The sequence below is a fragment of the Saccostrea cucullata genome, unplaced genomic scaffold (genome assembly GCF_032062105.1).
Source record: "Saccostrea cucullata isolate Sc308-1 unplaced genomic scaffold, CSIRO_AGI_Scuc_v1 ctg4117, whole genome shotgun sequence".
Lineage (NCBI taxonomy): Eukaryota > Metazoa > Mollusca > Bivalvia > Ostreida > Ostreidae > Saccostrea > Saccostrea cuccullata.
The window spans coordinates 1-13,097 of NW_026931426.1; the positions used below are offsets into that span (position 1 = coordinate 1).

The following is a 13,097-nucleotide window of genomic DNA, read 5'->3' on the forward strand; positions in this document are numbered from 1 at the left end:
CCTGTGGTGAGGTCACGTTTTTTTTACCCCCCACTCAAGCCGGGTTTACGGCAATTTTCACCCGACTTTGTAACCAATCAAAGCTTGTACTACAAGCTAGATAGGAAATAATGACTGTTATACCAAGATAAAAATTATTTGTATATGTACATTGCGTGCATTAATTCTACATTTACCTACATTGTTTCAGGTTTCGGATATATCAAATATCATTTTAATGATAAATATATAGCTGATTTTCAATATATATAGGCAAGAAAAATAAATTACAAAGTACCTTTCACAGCATTTTCAAAAGTTTATGTAAGTACTATTGAATCCTTGTATTATAATATTGGTATTACAAATCACTTTGTTTTCTTTCAACATTTACACATCTTAAACATTTACACGAGAATTACGCTATATTTATAATGTGTAATTTAACCATATTCTTAAAAGGTAACATTTACCACAAAGATGAAGGCTGCATTTGTAGGAGTTCTAGCCTGGCTTGCCTACATCACTACATGTAACAGTATGCTTAATTCTAAAGAATATTTAAACCATATAAGGGACTGCAAAACAACTTGTCGTGAAATGGATTGGGAACCAAAATGTACAAAGAACCTTGTGAATGGTAAATATAACAATAACTTTATTTACTTTTCATGTAAGCATGTATTCTTTGGATGAACTTTCCCGAGGAATAATATCATCAAATTGTAAAAATGGATATGATAATAGAAAATTTATGTCTTATTGTCTCTTTTATCAAATCGCCCACCGATTTCTTAATGTTCAGCATCCTTAGCTCGAATATCATTGAGTTATTTCTAGGGATGTCAATTTTACTCGGGCATCTTAGTCGAATAGTCGGATGCGTTAGTCGAACGATAGTCGAATATTCGTTTAATTTTAATTATTTTTTCACATCATCTTCACTGTTTGTCTTTTACAGACTAGTTTACAATATTTAACCTACGCTTTCACCATTATACAACGAATTTCTGAATTGTAAACACGTACGTAGTACAATAAAAAGTGTCCATAAATATGTATCCAATGTATTTAATTTCAAAATTGGTATATTAGCTGCACATTTTATCTAAATGCAGATACCCATAGCTTGATTTGCCCTTTCTTTACATAACGGTAGTACATGTACCCCATAATTGAAGCCAATTTTTACATGTCCGTCAATGACCTTTTACAGGTAAACAATTAAAGTATGTCTCTTATAAAAACAAAGAGATAGATAGCTTGGGATAAATTTTAATTATGAAATTTTGTGCAAACAATCAATGATTGCATGAAATAAAAGAAAACACGGTTTAATTACTCTTATAACTGACCCCAATTTACATGTATTTTGAAGATATGTTTGCCGAAAATACATCGACGTACAAATAATTCCCTTTGAACAGTTATACCGTACCCTTGATTTTTACATATGAAAATATTGATCTGTAAATAAATGAAATGGGCAAATATAAGTTTATTGCCTTGAATTCAATATTGGAGTTTTATGAAGAGACTTACTTTTACATTTTACAGCTGACTTTTACATTTGAGTGATTTGAGTTTGTCTATGTTTAAATTGTAAAAGTCAGTCGTCAATTGTAAAAGTAACTCTCTTCATAAAACTCCATTACTTTCATGAAACACATTTTTAACGAATAACCGACTAAAGAAATTTTAGTCGATAGTCGGTATGATCGAACGATAGTCGAGTACTCGAATATTCGTTGACATCCCTAGTTATTTCATATATTTCTAATGTACTCTAGGCATTATAAGGCATTCTTTACATACAAAAGGATTTACTGAGATCGTAGAAGAAAAATTGCCATTGTTTACTTTGTTAGTATGTAGCATTTTGAGCTCATTCACTTTGATTTTTTGTGAAAATAATACATAAAAAACGACACAAATACATATTTAAAGAAAAACCAAATAAACAAACACAAAAAGCAAGTCATACATACATGTAAAAAAAAATTGCTACATTGTAAAAAATGTGTTTAGATGATAGACACTTTCCTAAGCACATTCTTGTCACACTTTTTTTATGCATTGAAATTCTAAACACATTGAATTTCATTACGTGTAACGGAAAGTGTTTAGAGCCTAAACACTTACATGTTTAAACTTTAAACACTTTACAAAACATATTATGATACATGTTTACAAATTAAACACTTGGATGTTTTCATTGTCTTCCTGCAAGAAAATTGAAAATATAACAATTGTTCACATTTTAAATTTTATTTAATGAACATTCAAACATGGATTTATTATAAAGAATTTTGAATGAAATATACATATATGTTTAAATATATATTTTCACACTCTGGTTTTAATTGTAATCAGCTTAGCAAGCAGTTATTACCCATGTTTGTATCAAGTTTAACTTCCAGCAAATCTTGCACCGAGCAACATACGCATAATTTGTTTTCATCCATGACCGTCAGTAAGTAATCCACTTCCATACTTTAAGAATGTTTTTGGGTTGTTCAAAACTATAACGAACAACAGACTTCATAAAATTCAGTTTCCTCTAGAAAGTAAGGAGTGCTGAAAAATGTAAGAACGATGGCATGTCATTGTGGACTTGGAGAAGGCAGCAGTTCCTCTGATACGTGTATTTTTGATTTTAAGTTCGATGTGGACCATATCCTGTAAGAAAGAAATTTAAATTTTATTAAAATATGCTCCTCACTGGCTGGAGTTGTATGAAATTTTTCACATGTTTGATAGACTACTGACTAAGCTATTATTGTGCTACTTTTATTGAACCTCATTTAACCACTATATAGTACTGATACCGATATAGACAATTATTAACAGATTAATGACATTCTATATAATGTACTTCTTTCCAGATTTCAGGAATGCAAAGTATAACCGAAGGGAATCTTGATTTACATCTACATGTGTAACTGCATGTCTATTTACGTAGCCCATCGTGGTCAATTTATGTAAAATAAAAATAATAGGAAACATACCTTTTATCGTAGTAATGTTACATTTTAAATGCATATATCACAATCTCTTCATGATTATCACTTTGATCAGCATTCTCTTCCTTTAATCCATCGTCTTTAGCTTACATTTGGGATTTTCTTTGTTTCGATAACCGCTCTATTTATCATTCGAATTTATATGCGTCATTTCCGGGAAGATAACTCTGCACTTCACAGAAAAGTGTTCAAATTCTAAACACTTATATCTAAACATGTGTTGAATCTAAAATCATTTGGATATAACACACGTTTAGACTTAAGTGTTTAGCCGTTAAAAACAATCTTGTACATGTTTAGGTCAAAACACGTAACGGAAGTGTTTATTTTCTAAGCGCATTTTTTACAGTGATATATATATAGATGTTAACTGAAAAACAAAAATTTTCGAAGTAGCCAATTTATTCGTTGAGTTTATAAACTGAGACATATAGAAAGTTTTATCTCGTATGTGTGGATGATACTATCCGTGAGATAAACGCTTTATCCTCGGGTAGGTGCTTTATCAATAGCACTTCCGGTTTTGACACGATCCCTCCACGTCGCTTCAAGATTCAAATCTATCAAAAATTTCATTTGTAAAAATTCTTCAGACTTGTCATTTAAATAAATGATAATAAGCAATAGTTTTCTTAAAAGCAGGAAAAAAAACTCGTATACTTCAAAGAAGTGCATAGTTTTAACAACGTATCCATACCGGTTACTGTAAAGATAGATCAACCCCCCCCCCCGGAATTTTTTAAGAGAGACGTATTAAGTGCCAAGCATTTATGTGTTAATTCAAAATTCCCTTGACAATTTCAAAAATGCTTTCTTACTTATATTATGTATTATATATTATGTATGCCTTATAGTAATGTATGTGTAACTTACCACAGATCCGGATCAACCGTGTGCATTAGCCTATCACCCTTTGCACTTCCACTGTTCAAAAATGAATCGGAATAAAATTCATGATTCCTCGGTCCTTACAACTTTAAAACTTGCAAACAATAGTTTGAAATGAGCCTCCAACTTCATGATCGTCACACATCTGTTTTAAAGAGACAGATAACAAAGATCTTATATTTTTCACATGATATTCTTCCCTTCATGTCAAATCAGCATTGCGACGTCATCAATTTATGCGTCATCAGTTCAAACTCATTTATATAGTTTCACAGGGGATATCTCAAAGTTAAAAAAAACTAAATAAAACTCGTATGTATAAATAGTACATCTCTAACTGTGTGATTTGATTTTAACGTTATCCAACTTGTTGAAATGGTGAATATTCGTTCGGCAACCCTCGAGAATATACTCTATTCCAACTGGTTGGATAAAGCAAATATCAAATTACACAATATAGATATTCTCTATATATTTTATGTTATTTCATTGCTACCCTTATGTACGGGTAATGTGCCTTTAGGGGGGAATTAAAAAAGGGTAAAACGAATTTCATATTTCATATTTGATTTGGTTTATTCCTAATCTGCGGAACAATGCTGATATGCTATAATGCACCTATCTTCTTTCCTGAAAACAAATAATAAGGTAACTTCGTCGTTCATTTTTAACCAGCTTTTACAAATCTATCATCTCATCTGTACTAAATGTCTATTAATAGATTACTTTAACAGGGATAAATAACTGAAGTACGTACGTACCAGTTTATGTCTTTTGATTACATAGCATTATTCATGTAGGATATAATATTGGTTTAAATCGTTTCTTCTTAATTTATTATACTCCTTAAACATTCATATACATTTATGCTATACATATCATATTTTCCATTTTGTACATTTACAGATCAGAAACAAACGATCGCTTTCTACGCAGTGCTGACAAGCAGTATAAATGCTCTTGCCAATGGGGCTATTGTGAAATATGGAATTGTTGAATTGAATGTCGGAAAAGGCTATGACAGAGACACTGGAGTTTTCACTGCTAAAGAGGCCGGCATCTATTCCTTTAGCTGGTGCTATTTGACAAAGAAAGGATATACTGCCTATATTTCTGGATATGTCGAAGCAAAAGAATATTCTCGTGCAACAATTGATCATCAGGCTAGTACCTGGATGACTACTTGTGGACATATGGTAGTTGCACTGAAGACCGGAAACAAGGTCTCAACTAAAAATGTATCCGGGAAGAATATTTATCTGCACAGGGCTAATTCATATTTTATGGGTTATAAATTGTAAATGAAAATCTGCTCCAAATAAGAAATATGATTGAAACCCAAATAAAAACTTAGAACGAAATTGATAAATCCTTTTATTTACACTCCTTGAAACATGCAGGAAAGATGGGAAACAAGAAAATTATTGCATATATGTATTTCAGGGAAAAAACAAAACAATTTTAATAAAATCAAATAATTGTAAGTTTGATCTCTTTTTAATTATCTATAAGCACGATCAATAATTTCATTGAAGATGAATTCAATGTAAAGTTCGAGGATTAAATACAAAATTGAAATGACTTGTGCATTCTTTTATATCAGTTTTCTTTAATTTCCATGCACAGCTAATAGAATAAAGAAGCAATTAAAAAGAAATGAATTTAAGAGGTTAGCTAACATTTTTGATAATAAGCTGATAACAAAACTAGTACTATTAATTGCACACATACAAGTATTCAGTGTTCCATACAAATGATAATAAAATTATTACATTCAAATTATACGAGGAATGTTAGGAAAGTTCGTAGACTATACCTGCATATAACTATTTAATTAAAATTCATATTATATCCAGAATTTGCAGATATATTTAAACAATTAGTTTGAATGACTTGTACGTGTATAAACATTTTATAAATACCATGATTTATTTAAAGATTATTAGATTATGAAAAGGCAAACATCGAAACTCAGAGCAGATCAAAATTAGTATTTTAAAATCAAAACAATAAATAGTGTCCGTTGTCATATCCCCTATGTAATGTTACAAAACTGGAAAACCTTAGACTTTAAAGTTAAATATTGTACATTGTATCATTTTCCAAAAATTATTGCTTTAAATTTTGCTTTGTTGTAAAGAAATCAATTCTAGAAGAAAGGCAATCTGCATTGAAAAGGCAAAACAAAGAATGCCATGGAGTATTAGTGAACGATTTTGTGTTGGACTCTTAAGAGGAGGATATGTGGAGATCACGAACAAAATTCAATATCAAAGTCCATAAAACAATACAAAATAGGAGCAGAGCAAACACGGACCTCCAAAACATCAGATGTGGGATCAGGTGCCATGGAGAAGTGAGCATCCCCTGCTGACAGGTCACAACGCCGTGTGCTCCTTGTCATGATCGAGAAATAACGGAAAAATCCGTCGTCAATTCAGTGTATAAATTATGAGATGACAATTAGTATGAAAAACGTCAGAAATAAAACAGAAAAACTCTTAAAATGTACATGTAAGAAGCAGGAAGTATGTTAAAAGCATGCCGTGCATGTGTGTGTTAATGATACATATACAGGCAGTATTTGGATGATAGAGACCCTCAGTTATCAGATGAGTATACCCAACGAGGAAACAAAATATCTGAAAAAAAATATCGAACTCTATCAAAAGTTGGTAGGAGGTAAGGCGAGTCAAAATTATTTATTCTGTGAAGGCATAAAGATTGAAAAATAAAATTTTGTCCTCGGTACAAATGTTAACAAAATTTGTTTCAAATGAGAGAGAAACATCTTTAATGAGTGCGTTGGTCTTGGATCATACTACAAAATGTTAAAAAGGTGTATTTTTAAAGAACCTCGTTATTTTTTTCTTGAATAGTACATGTATAGCGATGTTTGACATGGTCTTCGGACTTTCAAAAACACTCGTATGTTACGCAGCATTACAAATAATCTGTTGTCTATATATATGTTGTCCGATAATGTTTGTGAAGGTTGCCTTACTATCACAAGACTTTTCTTTTTTTCAGTTCTTGTTTCCATAAGTCTGATGAAGTCTTAAGCCAGTGCATTGACATATCGTCTTAACAATGATCTTTTATTTTTTAAAACTGTATTCTTCTTCACAGCGTTCAGTTTCAATCGGAAATTACTCATTAATTCGGCAATTTGTAATCATGTTCTTATGTCTCACAGGTGGAGGTTGAAAGTGCGTTTCCAGTGTAGCCATGACCATCGTGTTTGCGTTGTCCAGTAACAATTAAACCAAACCGAGACCCATCAGAGGTCTGTGCATTAATAACTCCACTTGGAACACTTATGGTACATACGCTGTAAAGATCCATTCCAACTGAAACAGAGGAGTTAAAAAGACACCTATCTACGTTGATATTTGTTCTATTGATTTGAAGATTTCTAAGAGAATCGTTTTTTATCATAAAAGTAGCGAAACTAAAATTAAATCCACCAGGCACGAAATTGGTGTATGTGCTGAGATACTGATTAATTCCAGGAATTGTAACCATGTATGAATCGCCATATATTTTAGCCTCGGTTGAAGACACTGCAATACTGTTTACTGACACAGGTTTGGTAGAAAATATAACACCTATTTCATGTTCACGAACAAGGAATTCCGCAAACCGATTTTTCAAAAGAAGTGTCCTCGTCGTGGTTTCTTTGGTGGTAAAATTAATATTAGTTTTCAATGTCGACGCAATGCGTATATGCGATTGGAATCTGTGAATATTTGGGGGTACGATGAATACATTGTCTAATTGTTCTGTTGGTGGAACCATCTCCATAAGCATACTGCAGTATCCACGATACCCAACAGTATTACACCTATTTCCTGCAAAGACTGCAACCGGATTGGAAGAACTAATCGTAGTTCCCGTCATATCAGCATTATGTCCGATTTGAAACGTTTGATACCTGTTTAAAATGATCTTAAATGTGTCCCCTCTCCCATAACTTCTTCCCTGAAGCAGTATTTTTGTGTCATGATCAGCTGCAAACTTTATGCTGACATGCGTATTGTCTTTCATTGAAGCAACTGTGAAATGACTTCCACTGCCTAAATAATTACTAGAGGGTGTCGCTGTTGATATGACATAGTTTGTAGAAAGCTTGTCCGTGGGAAACACTGTTGTCGTGTCTGATGACACACGATATTCGTACAAGGAAAAAACAGATGTCGCCACAGACGTGTTTATGATAATACCTTTAGATCCAATAGTAGAATAGGAAGGAACCAGAGAGTAGTGAACATTTAACTTCTTGAATGTTGCTGTTCTACTTATATGGTTTGAAATGGATATCAGATTTGAACTTTGACTCTCTGGCAGTGAAATTGTTACGTTGAAATCAGTTTTTGATGATACAATAATTGTTCGGTTTGTTGTATTTCCATCGTTGTGATTTTGGATAAAGCTGACCAGAAAACTTCGCCCTCTGCTCCCTGCAAGAGATTTTTGCTTTTAGTAATATAGACAAAAGGAATTTATTTGTAAATTAACATGCGGTACTTACAGACCCTGAGACGTGCTACTACCCCAAAAAAGCGTGTGACTTTCGTGCGCTTTCCGTTTCGTGCAAACCGTGTACCGTTTCGTGTAAACCGTGCAGCCTTTCGTGCAAACCGTGTAGCGTTTCGTGTAAACCGTGCAGCGTTTCGTGTAAGCTCCAAAGCGTTTCGTGCAAACCGTGCAGCGAGCGTGCGAGAAGCTTGTGAGAAACGTGCAACTTTCGTGTAAGATCCGTGTGAGAAACGTGCAACTTTCGTGCAAGAATCGTTTAAGATTCATTCGGAAGTCATTTCACTTTAAATATGGCTATCGATGGGTCAGGATGTTAAATTGTATTAGTATTTTACTATTGAATTAGGTATGCTTGTGATATTTTAAGAGTAAAAAAAAGCGGAACAACAAAATGAAATTACACGGTAATGTATGACATATATTTTAATATTTGTTTTCTTTTCCTTCTAAAGAAAATGTGTTCAAATTAATAAATATGTACAACAATTTTAAGGGCATTGAATTCAATATTATAGTATCCACGCGATCATGGCTTCTTAAATATTTTTTCTTAAAGAAAGAAATACCTGTATTATTTTTTCTTAATGTAAAGCAAAATATATCGTGACTCTGCTCTTGTCTTTACATTTAAAGTACGTGAAAGAAAGTTTTGAAACGATGTGTCATTTAATACCTTTTAATACCTTTAAATGTGTTGCTCATTTTTGTCAAATAAATGGATGATAATTTTAATTCACATGCACTGACGACCACGTGTTTAGAAAAGGGGGGGGGGGTTAATTAAATTACTAGTACAGACTCACGTTTTTTGTTGTAATTTTCAATCTAATGTTAGTTTAACTAATTGCTTAATTTTATATATTTTTTAAATCCTTTGTTTAATATGTGCGCAGATATACCCCTTACAAATATATTGGAATCTTCTTTCCGCCTTTCAACTGTGATCAAGGTCATTCACAACAGCGATCACGGGCTCCGAGTGCATGGCAAAAGAAAACCTGTTTTGCTATATGTACATGTTATTCACGGATTAATGACACCTGAAAATCACAACTAGATTTTATTTTTTAAAAATAAAATGGTTCTTTAAATATTTAATGGGTACAACGTATATTAATCAGCGGATTTCATCTTTTATCTGTAAATCTGATATTCTAGCCGTAAACAGTAAAATAAACAGAACTGATTTGGTAGTCTTTTCATGAATATCATGTAAGAAAAGCTTAAGATTGAATCATGAATAATTGTATATTACTTGTTTTATAAATAATCGTAAAGATCGATCTACATTGTATGCACAATGTATAGTCAAATGCCGCGACTATTAATTAATGTACATATATATACATACGTTTAGTCGGGTTTAGAAATGAAGGATTTTACAGTATGATGGGTATACTGATGTTATTTGATAAGCTTCATGTAAAAAGAGAAATTGAATAAGAATATATTAAGACATCACATTTAACCCCCCCTCCCCCTTTACCGGTTTCCCTCCTATGGATAATGCTTAGTAATACGTAAGATAAAAAAAAAATCTTTAGAAATGTATCAATAATCGTTAGTAGAATATATAGGCAAATTTTATTACTAAATCAAAATCAAGAAAAATAATTAATCCGTCTACGGAAATCAAACACAATATAATCAATATTATTTAAAATCAATGAGTTCATTTTCCTGCAGTAAGAAATCGAATTTGTGTTTAATCTATTAAATTATACTCGTAAAAATATTACATTGAAATGAATGACTAATATATAAAAATTGTATTTTATTAAACAGTCATTCATATCGGCATTTCGTTTTTAAACAGTTGGATAAATAAATAAATAAATACGAAATGACAATTATTTATTAATTAATTACAACTGTCCGAGTATTAAATATTTCTATTGGTTTATATAATACTAGTATACTGATATTTAATTTAAACAGCTGCTAAATGTGGCTTTGTGAAAGATTTCCATTTAATTAATGATAAAACCGTAATAATGCCAGAGATATTCCGAGTAGAAAATCCAAACCGAGGCTAAAATGTGCGAGAATCGTGTACAAAGCGTGTGAGTAACGTTTCGTGCAGCCTTTCGTGTAAACCGTACAGCCTTTTGTGCAAAGCGTTTCGTGTAAACCGTGTAGAGTTTCGTGTAAACCGTGCAGCGTTTCGTGCAAACCGTGTAGCGTTCGTGTACCGTTCGTGCAGCGAGCGTGTGGGGTAGTAGCACGTCTCAGAGTCTGTAATAGCATCTTTACCTAAATCTGCATTTCCATTATCTGTTGATTTGGATATTTGGTTTTTGCAGGGGTTGCTGACAAGTTATCGCCAAAGGTGTTGGTAGTGGCTTCTCTGCACATGGAAAATAAAATATTGATATATGTGTTTTTTCTTACGTACATTTTTAAAAAATAAATATAGACATTGCATTTCAGCTGTAAAAGATGTAAAAATAATTAAACACACACATCTTTGAAATGTATGATAAAATCATAAACAATCTGAAGGTGTAAGTAATGTGATATGTTTGAATCTTTTGTTTCGATATTATTGAACACATTTCATGTAGTGGACATTTCGGTTGACAGGTAGCACAGAAGCAATCCCTCAAGATCAATTGTTGCTTATGCTATGGCAATTTTTAAAAAGAAGTACATTTATACTAATGGCAACGTTACACTAGTATTGTAGACCGTTCACGGTAGCTTAGTGGTAGAGCGTTCGCTTCGTGATCGGGAGGCCCGAGTTCGATTCTCGTTCCCGGCGCCGAGTCAAAGCTAAGACGTAAAAACAGGTAGTGACTGTTCCGTCGCCAAGCGCTCGGCATCAGAAGTGAAAGTCACGGGTCTTTCGGATATAACCTTAAAAACATAGGTCCCGTGTCACGGTAGGCGCTGGCACGATAAAGAACCCTCACTGCTCAATGGCACTGAGTGCTGAGTATAGGTCTAAATTTGAAGCCCTTCACCGGCAAACGGTGACGTCTCCATATGAGTGAAAAATTCTCGAGAGGGACGTTAAACAATATACAATCAATCAATCAACCACTAGTACTGTATGCCCTCAAGATAAATTACTGCTTCTAGCAGGCATTTTACATCTGTCTTACAGAATTTTGTATTCGCTAAGAAAATGATTTTTCATGAATATTTTGATAAAAAAAAAGTTATATATGAAATAGCTAGTGCTTTGTTGATTTTGATTATTTTGGTCGTGGCGCAGTGGTTACAATGTCTGCACTAGATTCGCAAAGTAAAAGACAATCCATATGTCGCATGTTCGAATCCCAGTGTGAGACGTTGAGGCCGTATAAACCGAGGTCCCGTGTCGCAATAGGTGCTGGCTCGAAAAATACCCCTCCCTGCTCAGTGTCCCCGAGTGCCGAGTATAGGTCTCCATAAGAGTGAAAAAATTCTCGAGAGGAACGTTAAACAATTCTGCAATCAATCAATATATTTAATTGCCCACAAAATTTGATATTATTTCAACCAAGGAGAGATAATATTTCTGTCACTCTTGTGTATACTAGTATTCAAAATTACATTTTGCAATTATAAAATTTTGTCACATGCCTACTGGTAACAAATGTATATACTCTACAGTTACTGTGGTGGATATTGGGCGTACAAGCTCCAGTAAGGTTATAAGACTTAAACTTTAAATTGCACATTCTAATATGGACTGGTCAAATATTGTTCTAAGATTGACATGTTTTAGGGATGCCATGGAAAGGCAGTATACTGACGCCTTTGCTCCTTTTTTCATCAGCCATGGTCCATCCAGTAAAATAAAACAGTAGTCAGTACTACTTTTGTAACTTGCTTTGTTAAAATTATTCAAATGATATTCAAATGTTAGATCGGCAATACTTGACTTAAATATGAATTCATCTTGGATAATAATACTTTTAAGAAAAAGAAGGTAACCCCGTTAGTGCAAACTCTTTTCCTCCAAGGCATTTTAAATATAAAGCGGTAGAATGAATTACCATTGATTTTTGTTTTCTCAAGAAAAAGTAATACACTCGTTGCGACAAGTCCGAGGAGAAGAATTATGATCAAAAGTACCACCAGAACACGCTTCATGGACCTCTTTGGAGTCTCTCGTTGAATGATGCCTCCATAGAAGTCCATTTGATCGATGTTTCGTGTTTCTCTTGACTGCACCTGTAGCTTTAAGAAAGAGAGACTAACGTTCATGAAAAGTGAAAAGATTATTTTGTGTGTTTCAATTCTTGAGTCGTTCATATGTAGGAAGAAATTTCAAACCTTTTACCTGTTCATAATCTTCATCATCTTCCACCCCCTTGGAATAAAAAGATACAGACATTTTGCATGAATTGATTTAAAATACTTAAAATAATGAATTACAAATGATGAAGTTTAAACAAAATCTGTTAGGAAAAACTTCCATCTAATGTCGAAATGTGTGAAAATTTATGCCTTATACATCAACCACTTACATGACTGTACAGTATCAAAGTAGTAAACAGTCACATTAGATAGTGTCAATGAGAAATTCAAGTATCCTTTAAATACCAACATTAGATCTGAAGAATATGTTTTTTGGACAGAATGACTTTAACAATTTTTTTCTGTTGAAAACCAGTAGTAAGAATGGAACATTTTCGATGATTTTACGATAAACGGCAAAACTTTATGGAGCAGCAAACT

At 32.9% G+C, this 13,097-nt stretch overlaps 2 protein-coding genes and 1 long non-coding RNA gene across 3 annotated transcripts; 1 reads left to right on the top strand and 2 right to left on the bottom strand.

Annotated features, from left to right (window-relative positions):
• The first annotated feature begins 447 nt into the window (after positions 1-447).
• On the top strand, positions 448-5,191 carry LOC134232581 (uncharacterized). The gene is made up of 2 exons (XM_062714567.1): positions 448-619; positions 4,797-5,191. The coding sequence occupies exons 1-2, from the start codon at positions 460-462 to the stop codon at positions 5,189-5,191; spliced, it is 555 nt and encodes a 184-aa protein (XP_062570551.1). The 5' UTR covers positions 448-459.
• Positions 5,192-7,073: 1,882 nt separating this feature from the next.
• On the bottom strand, positions 7,074-7,790 carry LOC134232582 (uncharacterized). Its single transcript, XM_062714568.1, has one exon. The coding sequence runs from the start codon at positions 7,788-7,790 to the stop codon at positions 7,074-7,076; it is 717 nt and encodes a 238-aa protein (XP_062570552.1).
• A 355-nt stretch (positions 7,791-8,145) lies between these two features.
• LOC134232584 (uncharacterized) lies at positions 8,146-12,706 on the bottom strand. Its single transcript, XR_009984806.1, has 3 exons — positions 12,413-12,706; positions 10,683-10,776; positions 8,146-8,350 (listed from the first exon to the last, which is right to left on the bottom strand). It is a non-coding gene; the product is annotated as an uncharacterized LOC134232584 (long non-coding RNA).
• Positions 12,707-13,097: the final 391 nt, after the last annotated feature.